This window comes from Bufo gargarizans, chromosome 6 (assembly GCF_014858855.1).
Source record: "Bufo gargarizans isolate SCDJY-AF-19 chromosome 6, ASM1485885v1, whole genome shotgun sequence".
Classification (NCBI taxonomy): Eukaryota; Metazoa; Chordata; class Amphibia; order Anura; family Bufonidae; genus Bufo; species Bufo gargarizans.
Genome location: NC_058085.1, coordinates 244,806,725 through 244,828,107, shown reverse-complemented (window position 1 = coordinate 244,828,107; position 21,383 = coordinate 244,806,725). Strand labels below are relative to the sequence as shown.

General features: G+C 48.8%; 1 protein-coding gene across 4 annotated transcripts in view; it reads right to left on the bottom strand.

Annotated features, from left to right (window-relative positions):
- Positions 1-5,021: 5,021 nt before the first annotated feature.
- The window catches only part of LOC122939829, a 76,082-nt gene continuing 59,720 nt past the window's right edge, over positions 5,022-21,383 (bottom strand). For 3 of the 4 annotated variants that reach the window (XM_044296006.1, XM_044296008.1, XM_044296007.1), the window contains 2 exons: positions 7,065-7,181; positions 5,022-5,622 (listed from right to left, as the gene is read on the bottom strand). In XM_044296006.1, coding sequence (XP_044151941.1) covers positions 5,557-5,622; positions 7,065-7,181 — 183 coding nt within the window. In that variant the 3' untranslated portion in view covers positions 5,022-5,556. Of the gene's footprint in view, positions 5,623-7,060; positions 7,182-21,383 lie in introns of all 4 variants that reach the window. The other variant, XM_044296009.1, reaches the window with a different exon arrangement.

Below are 21,383 nucleotides of genomic sequence, written 5' to 3'. Positions count from 1 at the left end.
ATGTAGCGAAACAAGAGGCAAGTAACAATTATATATTTGATTATGACAAAACAGAAATGCTACATAATCAGAAACACCAGACTAGTGGAAATGAACCACACTGGATTCCATGACATGGAGAGGAATGATTCAGTGGTATGGCAGGGTAGGTGTATTCTGCAGTGTACATTCTGTAATCATCTTATGTGATTATATGGTATAATACTAGAGTTGAGCGGACACCTGGATGTTTGGATTCGAAGGGTTCGGCCGAACTTTGGAAAAAAGTTTGAGTTCGGGACCCGAACTTGACCCCGAACCCCATTGAAGTTAATAGGGTTCCGAACTTTTGAGCGCTGCAAATGGCGTCAAAATGTGGTTAACAGCATGGCAAGTGCTCTGCAAATAAATGTGGATAGGGAAGTGACGTTAAATAACATAAAATTCGTAAAAAAATTAATAAATTATCTTGATCTAGGAGGACCAGGTCCATATGGAGTAGGAGGTTGAGGAGGCGGTGGATGTGGCGGTGTAGGTGGAAGTGGCGGTGGAGGTAGCATACACTGCTTTTTGGTTTAAAAATTATTTTTTATTTTTTAAAATTATGGTACACCCCAAAACATTGGGAAATATAACCCCTCCAGTCGTGCTAAACACACGTTCAGACAATACACCGGCTGCAGGGCAGGCCAGAACCTCCAAGGCGTAAAGGGCAAGCTCAGGCCATGTGCCCAATTTGGAGACCCAGAAGTTGAAGGGAGCAGAACCGTCATTCAGTAAGTGTAGGCGTGTGCATACATACTGCTCCACCATGTTGGTGAAATGCTGCCTCCTGCTAAGACGTTCCATATCAGCTAGTGGTGCTGGTTGTTGTGGCGTGCTGACAAAGCTTTTCCACATTTCATGCTAACCCTGCCTTCTGAGGTGCTGGCGGTGCCCCAGCTGCGTTGGCGACCTCTTCCTCATCCTCTGCCTCCGCCTTGTACTTCCACTGTGCCCCCGCTGTCAGGTGGGAATGCCACCAGCAGCGCGTCTACCAGCGTGCGCTTGTACTCGCACATCTTACAATCACGCTCCAGTGATGGAATTAAGGACGGTACGTTGTCCTTGTAACGAGGATCCAGCAGCGTGGCCACCCAGTAATCAGCACAAGTTAGAATGTGGGCAACTCGGCGGTCGTTGCGGAGACACTGCAGCATGTAATCGCTCATGTGTGCCAGGCTGCCCAGAGGCAGCGAAAAGCTGTCCTCTGTGGGAGGTGTATCGTCTGTGTCCTCTGTATCCCCCCATCCACGCACCAGTGATGGCCATGAGCTGGTCTGGGTGCCACCCTGCTGTCAACATGGTTCCTCCTCCTCCTCCTCCATCTCCTCCTCCTCATCCTTCACCTCGTCATCCTCCAGAACTGTGCCCTGGCTGGACAATTGTGTACATTGGGTGTGTGGGTGCAGGAACCCACCCTTGGAGCCACTTGGGAATGACTGGCTGGAAACCATATGAAATGATCCCTCTTCCTCCTCCTCCTCCTCCTGTGCCACATCCTCTTCCATCATCGCCAGGCACGTTTTTTCAAGGAGGCATAGAAGTGGGATAGTAACACTGAGAACAGCGTTATCAGCACTGGCCATGTTGGTGGAGTACTGGAAACAGTGCAACAAGGAACACAGGTCTCGCATGGAGGCCCAGTCATTGGTGGTGAAGTGGTGCTGTTCCGCCAAGCGATTCACCCGTGCGTGCTGCAGCTGAAACTCCACTATCGCCTGCTGCTGCTCGCACAGTCTGGCCAGCATGTGCAAAGTTGAGTTCCACCTTGTGGGCACGTCGCATATGAGGCGGTGAGCGGGAAGGCCTAAGTTACGCTGCAGCACTGACAGGTGAGCAGCAGCAGGGTGAGAACGCCGAAAGCGCGCACAGACTGCCCGCACTTTATGCAGCAGCTCTGATATATCGGGGTAATTTTTAAGGAATCTCTGCACCACCAAATTCAGCACATGCACCAGGCAAGGCATGTGCATCAAACCGGCTAGTCCCAGAGCTGCTACGAGATTTTGCTCATTATCGCACACCACCAGGCCGGGCTTGAGGCTGACTGGCACAAACCACTCATTGGTCTTTTGTTCAAGGCCTGTCCAAAGCTCCTGCACGGTGTGGGGTTTGTCACCCAAAGAGATAAGTTTTAAAACTGCCTGCTGCCTCAGGCCCAGCTACCACTGCATTTACCCAGTGTGCTGTTATGGAGATATAACCATGCTTACTGGTCCACATATCCGTAGTCAGGTGCACCTTGCCATAGATGGCGTTGCGCAGTGCACACCAGATTTTTTCCCCTACTTGGTTGTGAAGGGAAGGGATGGCTCGCCTTGAAAAGTAGCGGCAGCTGGGCACGACGTACTGTGGGACAGCCACCGCCATAAGGCCTTTAAAACTATCCATCTCCATCAGACGGAATGACAGCATTACAAAGGCAAGTAATTTAGAAATGCTGGCATTCAGGGTTAGGGATCGCGGGTGGGTAGGGGGGTACTTCCTCTTTCTCTCCAGTGTTTGTGATATGGAGAGCTGAACGCTTCCGCGGGACATTGTGGAGATGCTTGGTGACCCAGGTGTTGGTGTTGCTGGCAGATCCTCTGTTTGCAGGGTGCTAGTTGGCACTGTCACTCCAGAGGTGGATGAAGAGGCCGCAACTGCAGCAGAAGAAGAAGCAGGAGGAGCCAGAGACCTTTCTTGGTTTTTGAGGTGTCTACTCCAATGCAGCTCGTGCTTTGCACTTAAATGCCTGGTCATGCAGGTTGTGCTCAGGTTGAGAACGTTTATGCCTCGCTTCAGGCTCTCATTGTACAGCGTGCAAACCACTTGTGTCTTGTCGTCAGCACATTGTCTGAAGAACTGCCACGCCAGGGAACTCCTTGGAGCTGGCTTTGGTGTGTTCAGTCCCTCGCTGCAGTAGGCAGTAAAAGGCGTACTGTCTAGAGGACGGCCGCTCTGCTTTTGCACCCTGCTCCCTCTTCTGCTGTGCTGGTGGCTCTGTACGACCACCGCCTCTTCCTCCGAACTACATAGGTCACTCGCATGACCTTGATTCCATGTGGGGTCGAGGACCTCATCGTCCTCCACATCATCTTCCACCCAGTCTTCACGCCTGCCTTCCTTGTCGGTCTGCACACTTTCAAAAGCCCCAGCAGTTGGCACCTGTGTTTCGTCATCATCCGAGACATGCTGCGATGGTCCTCCCATGTACTCATCTTGAAAGATAAGTGGTTGGGCATCGGTGCACTAAATCTCTTCCACTTCTGGGGCAGGGCTAGGTGGATGGCCCTGGGAAACCCTGCTAACAGAGTCATCAAAAAGCAGAAGAGACTGCTGCATGGCTCAGGCTGCTTGTCTATTTTGCAAGGGGGTTAGGTGAAAGACTGATAGACATCGGCTGCAGGTGCCAACTGTGGTGGGAGACAATGTGAAGGAACTGGATCCACTGTCAGCAACCCAATCTACTATCGCCTGTACTTGTTCAGGCCTCACCATTCGTAACGCAGCATTAGGCCCGACCAAATACCGCTGCAGGTTTTGTCGCCTACTCGCACCTGAGGAAGGGGTTTCACTTGTGCGTGTAGCTGGCACAGATCGACCACAACCTCTCCCTGCAACAGGAGCTCCACCAGCAGCACCACGACCTGGGCCAGGTCCCTTATTTGACGCTCTCCTCATATTTTTAAAATTTAGGATCTTGCCCTAAATGGGTGTTTAATTAATAGTAGAATAGAATGACAGTATGTAAAGGAAGTATCTCACATGGTCTGAACCACTGTGGGCCTGAAGTAAATATATCTTTGCACAAAATGGCTGTATTTCAAATGGCTGTATTTCAAATCCCTGAATGTAGAAGGAGTATCTCACATGGTCTGAACCACTGTAGGCCTGAAGTAAATATATCTTTGCCCAAAATGGCTGTATTTAAAATGGCTGTATTTCAAATCCCTGATTCAAACCCTTGTATGTAGAGGGGGTATCTCACAGGGCCTAAACCAGTGTAGGCCTGAAGTAAATATTTATTTGCACAAAATGGCTGCATTTCAAATGGCTGTATTTTAAATGCCTGATTCAAACCCCTGTATGTAGAGGGAGTATATCACAGGGCCTGAACCACTGTAGGCCTAAAGTAAATATATCTTTGCACAAAATGGCTGTATTTCAAATGGCTGTATTTCAAATGGCTGTATTTCAAATGCCTAATTCAAACCCCTGTATGTAGAGGGGGTATCTCACAGGGCCTGAACCAGTGTAGGCCTGAATTCAATATTGGTGCACCAAATGGCGGCATTTAAAATCTCTGAATGTAACCCAAATGTATTATGGGTGTATCTCACAATGACATCTGCATCAAAGGCTGCCAACTAAATTTTTTGTGCCCAAACGAGTGTTTGTTTAACAGCTGAATTTGACAGCAGTATATAAGCCTGTAATTTCACACGCGCTGATGCTGCAAGGCCTAAAATAGTGTTTTTTCTTAAAAAAAAAGTGCGTTTTTCAAACCCCAGAAAATGATAGGTGTATTTCTAGCTTAAATTGCACACTGACTAATCAAGATGTTGTAGATCATGGATGTCAAACTCATGGCCCTCCAGATGTTGCAAAACTACAACTCCCATCATTCCCTGATAGCTGTAGTATGCCCAGGCATGATGGGAGTTGTAGTTTTGCAACAGCTGGAGGGCCACGAGTTTGACATCCCTGTTGTAGATTACCAAAATTGTGTTTTTTTGCTAACAGAAATATGTATATATTACACTTGAATTTAACACATGCAGAACAGGAAAATACTGTTTTTTGAAACAAAATTGTGTGTTTTTAAAACCCCAGAAAATGATGGGTGTATTTCTACTTTAAATTGCACACTGACTAATCCAGATGTTTGCCCCCCAAAAATGGTGATTTGCAATGTCCCAAAAGCTCAGATGCAGTCCTGGTGCACTGAGCTTGCATAAAATGGCCACCGCCGCTGCCACCCACCTAACTAACAGAATTATAAAAGTTGTTTTTTTTTGGGTCAATGGCCTAAGGGCAGGGTAAAACGATTGTGTCCTGCACCCACACAACTATTTGTAGGTAGATCGCTGAGTTAGATTCTCTCCTATTCTCTCCCTGAAAGACCAGCAGCATCCTCTCCCTATACTTGTAACAGCAGTGAGAGTGACATGCATCGCTACGTGACTCAAGCTTATATAGAGCCTGGCCAATCACAGCCATGCCATTAGTAGGCATGGCTGTAATGGCCTCTTTGGGCAAGTAGTATGACGCTTTCAAAAGGCGCCAAGAAAGCGCCAAACACCGAACCTGAACCCGAACTTTTACAGAAATGTTCGGGTTCAGGTCTGGGGTCCAAAAATCCAAAAGTTCGGTACGAACCCGAACTTTACAGTTCGGGTTCGCTCAACCCTGTATAATACTAAACACAATGCTAAGGTTGGCACCAACATGCATATATCCCAGCCTTTAAAAAGAAAATTATAATCCAACTGCTTTCCCCTTACATTATATGATTTTACAACTATCCCTTAGATCAGTGGATTTTACCACTCTTTAGGCAATGATGATATCATCAGAAGGATTTGGTTTTATCAGAGCATCCTCGTTCTCATCAGTTTTCTGTAAAAGATAACACATGTATGAAACATTATTAACAGTATATCTAATGCATCAAAGAACAGTACAGAGATAAAGCTAATGACGTTTTTATACCTAGGCCTGTAATCATGACAAAACTGAGGGTCCTAATGCAAGAACAATTGGAGACATTTACAAACATTTTTACATTATTTTGTTGGCGTAAAAATGTTGCATGATCCCTTTTGTGACTATTTGAACACCAGTTTGACAATATTTTGTCAAGGGTATAGTGGGGGGCCTGCTGGGGGCCAGAACATTGGCCCTGACAAATTTGCCAACATTTACGCCTGGAAACAGGTGTAAATGTTGGAAAAAGACTACTCCAGCCAGGGCCTGGTCTAGGTTTTCTACCAGGCGCACAGACTGCTGAAGGCATGTGCCTTATCATAAATTGGGCACATCTTCCGCCAGCAAAGCCAACACAAAAGGGGAGTAAAAGATCTGAGTAAAAAGCTGGTCTTTGTAAAAGACCCCCACTCTCTCAGTGTAAAGGCCTCTTTACACTGCTAGATAGAGCAGATGATTGTTGGTTCCTTCCTGGCAAACACCTGCTTGCCAATGAAGTAGACTTTTTTATTTACATGCAGAGCTCTCCTCCACAGTATGGGAGGAACAATCGCTAATGATATCACTCATCCACATACAGAATCATTGAAGGCCGTGGCACTACTTGTTCTCAAACAGCTGATCAGATGCTGATGATCTATCCAAAGGATAGATCATCAGTAATCAAAAGGTATAGAACCACTTAAACTGTGCTGCAGGCACAACTTAATCAGGCAATCTGTGATGGCAGGCCTGGGAGCCTTCACAAAGTCAAGGCTGCTATAGCAACCAATCAGATCTCCACAATTTCACTGCAGGGGCTCCGATCAAAAGACAGAGGGAGCCCCCTCCCTCTAACACCTCAGAAGCTGTGGTCACAATTGATTGTGGCATCTGAGGGGTCAAATGACTGGGATTGGAGTAATCCTTGATCCCAGTCATTGCTGGCAGGTGTCTGTTGTATTATATAGTTATGGAGTGCGCTCAGCTTGTGAGTCATCTCCATACATCCCTTGCATTAAAATGGGTAAAGGAGTTGTCCAACCTTTTTTAACAATTTGCCACCTGCCATATGACTATATACTGTACGTTGTGGCGGCAGGTTAACTGTAACCAGATGTATTAAAACATCCATCCACTTCAATGGGGCTGATCTGAGCCTAAGGCCGTGTGACTGATGAACATAAAGACCAAGACCACCTAGACCGAACTAGGTGTCCTAGTACTGTATCACTATGATCACAATGCTGCCATACTGTGAAGATGACATGTAATATGTATATCATAAAGCTGCTCATAAAGGATTGATATTTGCATAACCCATTACTGAATCATCACCAGTAAGTTCTGTATTAATATGACATTCTGTCACTTACTTCTAATTTGCAAGAACAGCAAAATGACTTCACTCTCATGCCCACGCTTAGGATTGCCATGCAGAGACCCCAGATCATTATCACCAAGGTCATATATGTCAAGCATTTTATTAGAAACTGAAAATGAGAAAATATATATTCTTTTGAGACACATAAAAGGGGAAATGAACAATAGGATTTTACAGAAATATACATATAACAAAAAAAAAATGAAGTGTACTTTGTTCGTCATACATTGTCACTAGTGATGAGGGAAGGGAGCTTTGGATGTTACATCAATACTGTATGGAGATCCGTTTCCGTACCAGTCAGAACCAAAGCCAAGTTTGGTTTCAAGTCTTAAAGTGGTTTTCCACTTTAAAGGGTTTCTGTCACCAGAAATACCTAAATTAAACTGGCTGACATTAGCCTATTCCTAGTTTTATCCATGCCCCTGTTACTCCATAAATGTAACTTTTATAAATATGCAAATTGACCTCTATGAGCAAGGGGGGGGGGGGGGGAGCAATTGCCTCAGCTCCTATAGGCTCCGTTCTCCCACCTCTGTCACCTCCCTCCAAGTCTTGATTGACAGGGCCAGGCAGCGTTCGCATCCTCCTGCCGGCCCTAAATGCATGTTAAATCTCGCGCCTGCACCGTTCAGTATTCAGCACAGGGATAGTGAAGTAAGGAAACTTAGTAAGTGGCTGCTGACTTCCTTACTGTGCTGAATACTGAACGGCATGGCGCAGGCGCAAGATTTACCATGCGCTCAGGGCCGGCAGGAGGATGCGAACGCTGCCTGGCCCTGGCAATTAAAACTTGGAGGGAGGTGACAGAGGTGGGAGAACAGAGCCTATAGAAGCAGGAGCAATGCCCCCCCCCCCCCCGCTTCTAGAGGCTAATTTGCATATTATAAAAGTTACATTTATGGAGTAATGGGGGCATGGATAAAACTAGGAATAGGCTAGTTAGGTGCAGCTGACATCACATCGCTAATGTCAGCCAGTGTAATTTAGGTATTTTTGGTGACAGAAACCCTTTAAAAAAGAATTACCAAAGTTATTCAACAAAGTCACGTGCAACTTCACAAATAACTTACTTCAACCTGTAAGAAGGAACAAGGAGCCGTCATTGACGGAAGATACGTGTCACCGAGGTTCCTGGCCTCGGTGAGGTAAGAACCAGATTTTTTCCTGAAGTGTCAGTTCTGTAGTGCAGTCTGACACTTCGGGACGGTTTTTATTGGGAGCAGCCAAAGAGCAGGGTAGGTGGCTGTTCCCCACGGTTCCAGGCCGGGTTTTGGCTGGGATATAAAAACCCAGCCAGCATGTTCAGCTTTGTGGATTATCCTCCATCTGCTAGTGGAGTGCTGGCAGTCTGGGTGTTGCAGCTTGAGCATTTGGGCCTGGACTAGGCCTGCCACATTGTTTGTGGACAAAATCACATGGACTACTGCTTCCTTCAAGGACTTATGTGCTATAGCCTGGTGTGAACAAACACCAGACTCAAGGTGACTGTTTTTCTTGAAACTGTTATTTTGTCACTTTACGTCTGTGTGAATAAAACACTGCACTATTTAAGTTAAAGACGTTGTCATTGCCTCTGTACTGCGTCCGTGTAACGGTCAGCAGAGGAAGAGACCGTAGAGCAGGACTCAAGTACAGTGCAGCAGACAAGGAGGCTGAAGTAGAAACCGGCTTTATTAAAGGAGAACTCTAACTGCCGGGGAAGCAGATTTACAATATGAACAGCTTGAGAATGCACAACAAAGATAATGGAAATTTGCATAAAGAAAACAAATGAATCACAAACACAAGTACAGACAATAGCAGGCTACTCTCTTCTAGGTAGTCCTATCTGTCCCCGCTACCCGGGGTGCACCTCTACGGTGCACTAAACTAAATCCTATTCCACTATGTCCTAGCTCCGGTTAGCATCAGTGCACTCACAGTTCGGTGTCCGGCACATGCAGGCAGGTACAGTCTGGGTCCCGATCTGGTTGCTTGCTTGCTTCAGCGTGGCTCAGCTCTGGCCTCTCTTTGTAGTCTCTGTAACTCTGGTTAGAGATAATCAGCAGCTCTGGACGTGTAATCAGGCAGGGCCTGGAATTCACTCACAGTTCCTCTGGTAAGTGCCTCACACTACAGCAGTCTCTCTTCTGCACCAGGAAACATCAGCTCAGTCAGGGAGCAAACACACTCCAATGTCTCAGATACTGTGTCACAGCAGGTTGGCAGGGAGAAATCACTCTAATCTTCCCTGTGGATCTCCCTCTCAGTGCACAGCGTCCTTCTTCCTGTGTACTCAGACACCTGCACCCCAGGCTCTCTGCTCAGCCCGGGAAAAACACTTAACTCCTTGTCCTCTGGAAACAACTCCTCACACTGTCCTACTCAGCCACAGTGGCCTCTGGTGGCTGGAGGGAAACATGACAGTCTGCTATATATATATGTGTTGGAAATGTTGCTGGATGATCAGGGCTGCCTCTTACATGCCTCCCCACTTAAAGGTGGCCGTCCTCGGCCTTGCTATATAGTCCATAGAAATAATGGTTAATGTAACTTTTTATACAGCAGTACAACATTGTCCACAATACATACAGGTGGACCAAATTAACTCATCAGCAGCGTACCTGTTTGGTGGAACCCCTGCAGTAAGCCTACTGGATCTCCGGAGGTCCTGGCTATCTGTTACGACCTGACTCTCTCCACTAGGAACTGCCAGTCTGGATTCATCCACCACAATAGGAGGTTCGGGTGTGTCCGAGGGCCCCTCTCCATTACGGGCCGGCAATGGTTCTGTGACAGTGCCTTCATCACCTGTAACCTGGGAGGCTCCTTCAGTGTTGGGAGCAGTCCACCAATCTTCACCATAATCTCCATCAGAGATAACAAGTTCTGAGTATGGGGCAGGAGGAGGTGTCCTCTGAACAGGTGCGGGATCATATTCCTATGTAGAGTCCGTGAAGCAAATTCCTCATTCTCAACCTGCACTTCGTAGACCGGACCATTAGGGTACACTCTCTTGATCACTTTATACGGCTGTACTTCCCAACGCTCACTCAACTTGCCTCTGGGACGTTTCTCTCGTACCAGTACCCGATCCCCAGGCTGCAATGGAACCTCCTGAACTGGAGGACGGTCTGTATGAGCTCTCTCCTGTAACCGCTGACCTGCCAACCGGCGAATGGTCTGGAGACGCCGACGGTGTTCTTTCACCCATGAGGTGGTTGATCGCTCTATTAGGTCTTCTGGCTGTTCTAGGTTTAATTCCACGATCTCTCGACCAGCCCTACCGAACAGTAACATGTATGGGGTGTAACCGGTGGTGGTGTGGACACGATTATTGTAAGCCCAGACTAATTCTGGCAGGTAGTCAGGCCAGTGTGCCCTCTTGTCTTCCTCTAGTGTCCTCAGCATTTGCAGCAATGTGCGGTTAAAGCGCTCACAGGCTCCGTTTCCTTGGGGATGATAAGGAGTTGTCCTGGATTTTTCAATGCCGTACAGTCGATGTAGCTCTTCCATCACTTTTCCTTGAAAGCACGCCCCTTGATCTGAATGGATCCGCTTTGGACACCCATAGACCCGAATGAAGTCTTGACAAATGGCTCGTGCCGCGGACTCGGCCGTCTGGTCCCGAGTTGGGGTGACTACTGCAAACTTGGAGAAGTGGTCGATCATGACCAGGCAATACTGTGGACCTCTTGACGATTGTCCCACAAGAAGATAGTCTATCATCAACACTTCCAGCGGTTCTGTGGTCTGGATGGACTGTAGGGGTGCTCTCTGTTCTGTACTCTTCGTGAGTTCACACACTCGACACTGTCGGCAAACTTCTTCAACTGTGGCCTCCAGTCGCGGACAATACACATAACGCTGCAGCCACTGGTATGTCTTGACTGGCCCGAAGTGAGCTCCAAACTCATGAGCCTCTTTGGCTATCTCCCGTGCCATTCTTCTGGGTATCACTACCTGCCACCTCGCCTCTAGGTCGGCAGGCTGTTGCCACTTGCGGAACAAAACAGCTCCATGCACTTCCAGTCTGTCCCATTGATGTAGAACGGACTTCATCTCGGCATCCAGATCAGTCCTTTCTTCTTTGTTGGGTTTCCTGCACTGGGTTACCCAGCTTTTCATTTGCTGCAGTCCAATGTCTTCATCTTGCAATCTGCCCCATTCTTCATTAGTTCTCCCCAATGCTTTGGGTAGCTTACGGGCCTCCCCACTTGTCTGGGCCGCGACTGTTGGGGGAGCGAACTTGCGGAAGTCAGGAGTTTCATCTTCTTCCTTTTGTTCATCCATATCCCCTACTGGAGTTTCAAAAGTAACCCTTGAGAGACCATCAGCATTAGTGTTCTCTGTAGCGGAGCGGTAGCGAATTGAGAAGTCATACTTTGCGAGGCGAGCCGCCCAGCGTTGCTCCAGGGCTCCCAACTTGGCAGTACCCAGATGGGCCAGGGGATTGTTATCCGTCCGTACGAAGATCTTAGCTCCTGTCAGATATCCTGCAAATTTCTCCGTCATAGCCCACACCAGGGCAAGGAGTTCCAGCCGGAAGGAACTGTAGTTATGGGGGTTTCGCTCCGTATCTCGCAAGGATCTACTGGCATAAGCGATCACTCTCTCATGTCCATCTTGTACCTGCGACAGGACTGCCCCAAGTCCGTAGAGGCTGCCATCAGTAGCTAAGATGAATGGTTTATCAAAATCGGCATAAGCCAAGATGGGGGCCGATGTCAGGGCTTCTTTCAGGGCCTGGAAGGCCTCTTCCTGTTTCTGTCCCCAGGGAATACTTTGGCCCTTGGGTTGCCCAGCCGTTCCTCTCAACAACTCATTCAGAGGGCCCGCTATTTTTGCGTAGTCTTTGATGAACCGCCGGTAGTACCCAGTCAGTCCCAGGAAGGCCTTCAACTCACGCAGTGTTCTCGGCACTATCCATTGTCGTATTGCAGCCACTTTGTCTTGGGACGGTAGCACTCCATCTTGGGACACCCTATGGCCCAGGTACTCGATCTCCCTCTTGAAGAGATGACACTTCTTTGGCTTTACCTTCAGGCCATGGGATCGCAGTCGCTCGAGTACCTGCCCTAGCCGATTCAAGTGTTCTTGAAAAGTAGCAGAGTATACGATGATATCGTCTAGGTATATCAGAGTGGCTTCAAAATTCAGGTCTCCCAGGCATCTCTCCATCAGCCGCTGGAAGGTTCCAGGGGCATTAGTCAGTCCGAATGGCATCCTGTTGAATTCAAATAACCCCATGGGGAGTATGAATGCTGTCTTTGCCTTGTCCTGCTCAGCCACTGGTACTTGCCAGTACCCACTTGCTAGATCCAGGGTGGAGAAGTATTTGGCTCGTCCTAGAGCCGTCAGAGACTCCTCGATGCGTGGCAGAGGATATGAGTCTCGCGCAGTGCAAGCATTCAACCGCCGGTAATCCACACAAAATCGAATAGTGCCGTCCTTCTTCTTGACAAGCACCACTGGGGCTGCCCAAGGGCTCTGGCTTCCCCGCACCACTCCGGAATCTATCATCTGTTTCAATAGCGTCTTCACTTCCTGGTACAACTTGGGCGGAATCTGTCGATATCTCTCCCGAATTGGTGGAGTGTCCCCCGTCGGTATATCATGTGTGATAGCATTCGTGCAGCCAAAGTCATCGGCGTGGCGGGCAAACGCAGCCTGATTCTCCCACAGCATGGTTTCAACTGCTCGCTGTTGGTCTAAACTGAGAGCCTTAACATCTATCTCCATTTGATCCAAGATGGTTCCCCCATTCCATTCTGGGGTCGGCGCCTCTTCTGCACTGGCAGTAACTGCCAGAGTCCAACCAGCATCCCCTACCGGAGCTAGAGTCACTTCTCTCTGACTCAGGATTTCTCCCTGATGTAGGTACACACGAGCCAGTTCCACCCCTGGCGTCAAGGGAACTTCTAGATATCCCACATTCACAGCTCTTATGGGTACTCGTCCATTCTGGACCACTCCCAGTGTCCGGGCCACCAGGACGTCCTGACCCAGCTCTCCTAGGCCTGTTGGTTCAACGAACACCTCCATGCCTTCAAGATTACGGAAAGTTCCCACGGGTAACGTCAGCACGGTCTCCCGACCAGGGGGAAGGGTGAAGGTAGCCTTTCCTGGCGCTCGGATCGTTCCCACCGCCTGGTGTGCTGGTACACTTTTCTGTGTTCCACAAAAACGGATTAGCCGTTGAAATGCTTTCTGGGTAGGTTTGTGCGGGGTGGCTTGTTTCCAGTAACCCGGCCCCCGTTTGGTGAACATGATCTGATCCAATTCTCGCAGGATATTCATGCCCATTATCACCGGCACATCTTCTTTGAACGTTTCGGGGACCAACAAGATACCTTTCCGCCCCACTTTCTGTCCACATAGCCGTACATTCATCCACACGACCCCTGTGACAGGAATCTGTTGTTGGTTAGCCGCTGTAACCCGGACCAGTGTCTCTCGTTCTGGCTTGGCCAGCGCTTGAAAGTAACGGTAGAAGAATGACTCGGGCATAGTTGTCACTTGAGACCCAGTATCCACTAAGCAGTCGACAGGAACACCTTCGAACTCAGCTCGTATAGTGGGGCACCCTGCGACCAGGTGTTCGGAGCTTTGCTGGGTAACTTGGCTCTCCACCTCCCCTGCAGTACGCCCCACTACTGCAGGGGTCGGTAGTTTAACGGCGGCTCTTGGCGTCCAGCTGGATTATTCCGACACTCTCTGGCGAAATGTCCTAGATCTCCACACCGCCAACACTGTGCCCCTTGACGGCCCACTTTTTGCCTGCGAGTGGGAGGTGCCCTCAGAGCTTGGCTGGATGGCCCCACTGAAGGGTAATGAGGGGCTTGATGGTATGGTAAACTAGCATAAGGGCATTCGGGTGTAGGAACCCACGGAGTCGCCTGATAGGTTTGTTGTCGGGCTGGATAGGCAGCCTCAGTAGTATGGCGCGACTCTATCCGTTTCTCCAGGTGTGTCAACTTTTCGTGCATGGCACTCAGGGAGCTCTGCAAGTCTTGTACCACTCTGACCAGGGCTTCCTCATTTCTTGTAACCCCGGGGGGTGTAACGGTCTGGGTCCGTATTACTCCAGAAGCATAGCCGTCTTCTTTGTTTCGCGTCACGGCCTCTGCCAAAATTTGTCGAAAGGTTAGGGTAGGGTCTACTCTGACTCGTTCCCGCAGAGCCTGTTTCAGGGGATTGCTGTAGAGCCCCAGAATAAATTGTTCCCGCAGTATCCGGTCTATGGGTCCCATGCCAGTAACCCCATCTGCCTCTTTTTTTTGTACCTCGGCCAACACTTCCTGTAGGGCTGTAGCGTACTGAGAGACACCTTCGTCTTCCCGTTGAATCCGGTAAAAAAACTTCGCCCGGAGGTGCCCTGCACTGGCTGTTTCCCCATATATTTCTTCCAGGAATCTCACCATCTCTTGCAATGTATTGCGCGTGGCTTCTGGTTGTAGGAGAACATTTCTTCGGGCCTCACCCTGCTCGCAGCGCCACTTGTAACGGTCAGCAGAGGAAGAGACCGTAGAGCAGGACTCAAGTACAGTGCAGCAGACAAGGAGGCTGAAGTAGAAACCGGCTTTATTAAAGGAGAACTCTAACTGCCGGGGAAGCAGATTTACAATATGAACAGCTTGAGAATTCACAACAAAGATAATGGAAATTTGCATAAAGAAAACAAATGAATCACAAACACAAGTACAGACAATAGCAGGCTACTCTCTTCTAGGTAGTCCTATCTGTCCCCGCTACCCGGGGTGCACCTCTACGGTGCACTAAACTAAATCCTATTCCACTATGTCCTAGCTCCGGTTAGCATCAGTGCACTCACAGTTCGGTGTCCGGCACATGCAGGCAGGTACAGTCTGGGTCCCGATCTGGTTGCTTGCTTGCTTCAGCGTGGCTCAGCTCTGGCCTCTCTTTGTAGTCTCTGTAACTCTGGTTAGAGATAATCAGCAGCTCTGGACGTGTAATCAGGCAGGGCCTGGAATTCACTCACAGTTCCTCTGGTAAGTGCCTCACACTACAGCAGTCTCTCTTCTGCACCAGGAAACATCAGCTCAGTCAGGGAGCAAACACACTCCAATGTCTCAGATACTGTGTCACAGCAGGTTGGCAGGGAGAAATCACTCTAATCTTCCCTGTGGATCTCCCTCTCAGTGCACAGCGTCCTTCTTCCTGTGTACTCAGACACCTGCACCCCAGGCTCTCTGCTCAGCCCGGGAAAAACACTTAACTCCTTGTCCTCTGGAAACAACTCCTCACACTGTCCTACTCAGCCACAGTGGCCTCTGGTGGCTGGAGGGAAACATGACAGTCTGCTATATATATATGTGTTGGAAATGTTGCTGGATGATCAGGGCTGCCTCTTACATGCGCAAGCCTGTCTACCAGAGCAAATCCCCACAAGCCCCATGTACAAAAGACCTCAAATTTGACCTAGTCTATGCTTTAGGTAGAGAAATTAGACTGGGGCTGACGTGAACGGTCAATCTTTGTACAGCAAGGTAAGATATGTTGCGGCTATACAAGCAATAGGAAATACCGGTATATACAGGTCCTTCTAAAAAAGATTAGATTTATTACACACAACTGAAGTAGTTCAAGCCTTTTATTGTTTTAATATTGATGATTTTGGCATACAGCTCATGAAAACCCCAAATTCCTATCTAAAAAAATTAGCATATTTCATCCGACCAATAAAAGAAAAGTGTTTTTAATACAAAAAAAGTCAACCTTCAAATAATTATGTTCAGTTATGCACTCAATACTTGGTCGGGAATCCTTTTGCAGAAATGACTGCTTCAATGCGGCGTGGCATGGAGGCAATCGGCCTGTGGCACTGCTGAGGTGTTATGGAGGCCCAGGATGCTTCGATAGCGGCCTTAAGCTCATCCAGAGTGTTGGGTCTTGCGTCTCTCAACTTTCTCTTCCCAATATCCCACAGATTCTCTATGGGGTTCAGGTCAGGAGAGTTGGCAGGCCAATTGAGCACAGTAATACCATGGTCAGTAAACCATTTACCAGTGGTTTTGGCACTGTGAGGAGGTGCCAGGTCGTGCTGAAAAATGAAATCTTCATCTCCATAAAGCTTTTCAGCAGATGGAAGCATGAAGTGCTCCAAAATCTCCTAAAAGCTAGCTGCATTGACCCTGCCCTTGATAAAACACAGTGGACCAACACCAGCAGCTGACATGGCACCCCAGACCATCACTGACTGTGGGTACTTGACACTGGACTTCAGGCATTTTGGCATTTCCCTCTCCCCAGTCTTCCTCCAGACTCTGGCACCTTGATTTCCGAATGACATGCAAAATTTGCTTTCATCCGAAAAAAGTACTTTGGACCACTGAGCAACAGTCCAGTGCTGCTTCTCTGTAGCGCAGGTCAGGCGCTTCTGCCACTGTTTCTGGTTCAAAAGTAGCTTGACCTGGGGAATGCGGCACCTGTAGCCCATTTCCTGCACACGCCTGTACACGGTGGCTCTGGATGTTTCTACTCCAGACTCAGTCCACTGCTTCCGCAGGTCCCCCAAGGTCTGGAATCGGTCCTTCTCCACAATCTTCCTCAGGGTCCGGTCACCTCTTCTCGTTGTGCAGCGTTTTCTGCCACACTTTTTCCTTCCCACAGACTTCCCATTGAGGTGCCTTGATACAGCACTCTGGGAACAGCCTATTCGTTCAGAAATTTCTTTCTGTGTCTTACCCTCTTGCTTGAGGGTGTCAATGATGGCCTTCTGGACAGCAGTCAGGTCGGCAGTCTTACCCATGATTGCGGTTTTGAGTAATGAACCAGGCTGGGAGTTTTTAAAAGCCTCAGTAATCTTTTGCAGGTGTTTAGAGTTAATTAGTTGATTCAGATGATTAGGTTAATAGCTCGTTTAGAGAACCTTTTCATGATATGCTAATTTTTTTAGATAGGAATTTTGGGTTTTCATGAGCTGTATGCCAAAATCATCAATATTAAAACAATAAAAGGCTTGAACTACTTCAGTTGGTGTGTAATGAATCTAAAATATATGAAAGTCTAATGTTTATCAGTAGAGTTGAGCGAACACCTGGATGTTCGGGTTCGAGAAGTTCGGCCGAACATCCCGGAAATGTTCGGGTTCGGGATCCGAACCCGATCCGAACTTCGTCCCGAACCCGAACCCCATTGAAGTCAATGGGGACCCGAACTTTTCGGCACTAAAAAGGCTGTAAAACAGCCCAGGAAAGAGCTAGAGGGCTGCAAAAGGCAGCAACATGTAGGTAAATCCCCTGCAAACAAATGTGGATAGGGAAATGAATTAAAATAAAAATTAAATAAATAAAAATTAACCAAAATCAATTGGAGAGAGGTTCCATAGCAGAGAATCTGGCTTCCCGTCACCCACCACTGGAACAGTCCATTCTCAGATATTTAGGCCCCGGCACCCAGGCAGAGGAGAGAGGTCCCGTAACAGAGAATCTGTCTTCATGTCAGCAGAGAATTAGTCTGCATGTCATAGCAGAGAATGAGGCTTCACGTCAGCCACCACTGCAACAGTCCATTGGCATATATTTAGGCCCAGCACCCAGGCAGAGGAGGGAGGTCCCGTAACAGAGAATCTGGCTTCATGTCAGCAGAGAATTAGTCTGCATGTCATAGCAGAGAATGAGGCTTCACGTCAGCCACCACTGCAACAGTCCATTGGCATATATTTAGGCCCAGCACACACACAGGCAGAGGAGAGAGGTCCCGTAACAGAGAATCTGGCTTCATGTCAGCAGAGAATCAGTCTGCATGTCATAGCAGAGAATGAGGCTTCACGTCAGCCACCACTGCAACAGTCCATTGGCATATATTTAGGCCCAGCACACACACAGGCAGAGGAGAGAGGTCCCGTAACAGAGAATCTGGCTTCATGTCAGCAGAGAATCAGTCTGCATGTCATAGCAGAGAATGAGGCTTCACGTCACCCACCACTGCAACAGTCCATTGGCATATATTTAGGCCTAGCACACAGGCAGAGCAGAGAGGTCCCGTAACAGACAATCTGGCTTCATGACAGCAGAGAATCAGTCTGCATGTCATAGCAGAGAATGAGGCTTCACGTCACCCACCACTGCAACAGTCCATTGGCATATATTTAGGCCTAGCACACAGGCAGAGGAGAGAGGTCCCGTAACAGAGAATCTGTCTTCATGTCAGCAGAGAATTAGTCTGCATGTCATAGCAGAGAATGAGGCTTCACGTCAGCCACCACTGCAACAGTCCATTGGCATATATTTAGGCCCAGCACCCAGGCAGAGGAGGGAGGTCCCGTAACAGAGAATCTGTCTTCATGTCAGCAGAGAATTAGTCTGCATGTCATAGCAGAGAATGAGGCTTCACGTCAGCCACCACTGCAACAGTCCATTGGCATATATTTAGGCCCAGCACACACACAGGCAGAGGAGAGAGGTCCCGTAACAGACAATCTGGCTTCATGTCAGCAGAGAATTAGTCTGCATGTCATAGCAGAGAATGAGGCTTCACGTCAGCCACCACTGCAACAGTCCATTGGCATATATTTAGGCCTAGCACACAGGCAGAGGAGAGAGGTCCCGTAACAGACAATCTGGCTTCATGTCAGCAGAGAATTAGTCTGCATGTCATAGCAGAGAATGAGGCTTCACGTCAGCCACCACTGCAACAGTCCATTGGCATATATTTAGGCCTAGCACACAGGCAGAGGAGAGAGGTCCCGTAACAGACAATCTGGCTTCATGTCAGCAGAGAATCAGTCTGCATGTCATAGCAGAGAATGAGGCTTCACGTCAGCCACCACTGCAACAGTCCATTGGCATATATTTAGGCCTAGCACACACACAGGCAGAGGAGAGAGGTCCCGTAACAGAGAATCTGTCTTCATGTCAGCAGAGAATTAGTCTGCATGTCATAGCAGAGAATGAGGCTTCACGTCACCCACCACTGCAACAGTCCATTGGCATATATTTAGGCCTAGCACACAGGCAGAGCAGAGAGGTCCCGTAACAGACAATCTGGCTTCATGTCAGCAGAGAATTAGTCTGCATGTCATAGCAGAGAATGAGGCTTCACGTCAGCCACCACTGCAACAGTCCATTGGCATATATTTAGGCCTAGCACACAGGCAGAGGAGAGAGGTCCCGTAACAGACAATCTGGCTTCATGTCAGCAGAGAATTAGTCTGCATGTCATAGCAGAGAATGAGGCTTCACGTCAGCCACCACTGCAACAGTCCATTGGCATATATTTAGGCCTAGCACACAGGCAGAGGAGAGAGGTCCCATAACAGACAATCTGGCTTCATGTCAGCAGAGAATCAGTCTGCATGTCATAGCAGAGAATGAGGCTTCACGTCAGCCACCACTGCAACAGTCCATTGGCATATATTTAGGCCTAGCACACACACAGGCAGAGGAGAGAGGTCCCGTAACAGAGAATCTGTCTTCATGTCAGCAGAGAATTAGTCTGCATGTCATAGCAGAGAATGAGGCTTCACGTCACCCACCACTGCAACAGTCCATTGGCATATATTTAGGCCTAGCACACAGGCAGAGCAGAGAGGTCCCGTAACAGACAATCTGGCTTCATGTCAGCAGAGAATCAGTCTGCATGTCATAGCAGAGAATGAGGCTTCACGTCACCCACCACTGCAACAGTCCATTGGCATATATTTAGGCCTAGCACACAGGCAGAGCAGAGAGGTCCCGTAACAGAGAATCTGTCTTCATGTCAGCAGAGAATCAGTCTGCATGTCATAGCAGAGAATGAGGCTTCACGTCAGCCACCACTGCAACAGTCCATTGGCATATATTTAGGCCCAGCACACAGGCAGAGGAGAGAGGTCCCGTAACAGAGAATCTGTCTTCATGTCAGCAGAGAATTAGTCTGCATGTCATAGCAAAGAATGAGGCTTCACGTCAGCCACCACTGCAACAGTCCATTGGCATATATTTAGGCCCAGCACCCAGGCAGAGGAGAGAGGTCCCGTAACAGACAATCTGGCTTCATGTCAGCAGAGAATCATTCTGCATGTCATAGCAGAGAATCAGGCTTCACGTCACCCAACATTGGAACAGTCCATTGGCATATATTTAGGCCCCGGCACCCAGACACAGGATAGGTTCATTCAACTTTGGGTAGCCTCGCAATATAATGGTAAAATGAAAATAAAAATAGGATTGAATGAGGAAGTGCCCTGGAGTCCAATAATATAATGGTTAAGGGGAGATAGTTAATGTCTAATCTGGACAAGGGACGGACAGATCCTGTGGGATCCATGCCTGGTTCATTTTTATGAACGTCAGCTTGTCCACATTGGCTGTAGACAGGCGGCTGCGTTTGTCTGTAATGACGCCCCCTGCCGTGCTGAATACACGTTCAGACAAAACGCTGGCCGCCGGGCAGGCCAGCACCTCCAAGGCATAAAAGGCTAGCTCTGGCCACGTGGACAATTTAGAGACCCAGAAGTTGAATGGGGCCGAACCATCAGTCAGTACGTGGAGGGGTGTGCACACGTACTGTTCCACCATGTTAGTGAAATGTTGCCTCCTGCTAACACGTTGCGTATCAGGTGGTGGTGCAGTTAGCTGTGGCGTGTTGACAAAAGTTTTCCACATCTCTGCCATGCTAACCCTGCCCTCAGAGGAGCTGGCCGTGACACAGCTGCCTTGGCGACCTCTTGCTCCTCCTCTGCCTTGGCCTTGGGCTTCCACTTGTTCCCCTGTGACATTTGGGAATGCTCTCAGTAGCGCGTCTACCAACGTGCGCTTGTACTCGCGCATCTTCCTATCACGCTCCAGTGCAGGAAGTAAGGTGGGCACATTGTCTTTGTAGCGTGGATCCAGCAGGGTGGCAACCCAGTAGTCCGCACAGGTTAAAATGTGGGCAACTCTGCTGTCGTTGCGCAGGCACTGCAGCATGTAGTCGCTCATGTGTGCCAGGCTGCCCAGGGGTAAGGACAAGCTGTCCTCTGTGGGAGGCGTATCGTCATCGTCCTGCCTTTCCCCCCAGCCACGCACCAGTGATGGACCCGAGCTGCGTTGGGTGCCACCCCGCTGTGACCATGCTTCATCCTCATCCTCCTCCACCTCCTCCTCATCCTCGTCCTCCTCGTCCTCCAGTAGTGGGCCCTGGCTGGCCACATTTGTACCTGGCCTCTGCTGTTGCCAAAAACCTCCCTCTGAGTCACTTCGAAGAGACTGGCCTGAAAGTGCTAAAAATGACCCCTCTTCCTCCTCCTCCTCCTCCTCCTCCTGGGCCACCTCCTCTTCCATCATCGCCCTAAGTGTTTTCTCAAGGAGACATAGAAGTGGTATTGTAACGCTGATAACGGTGT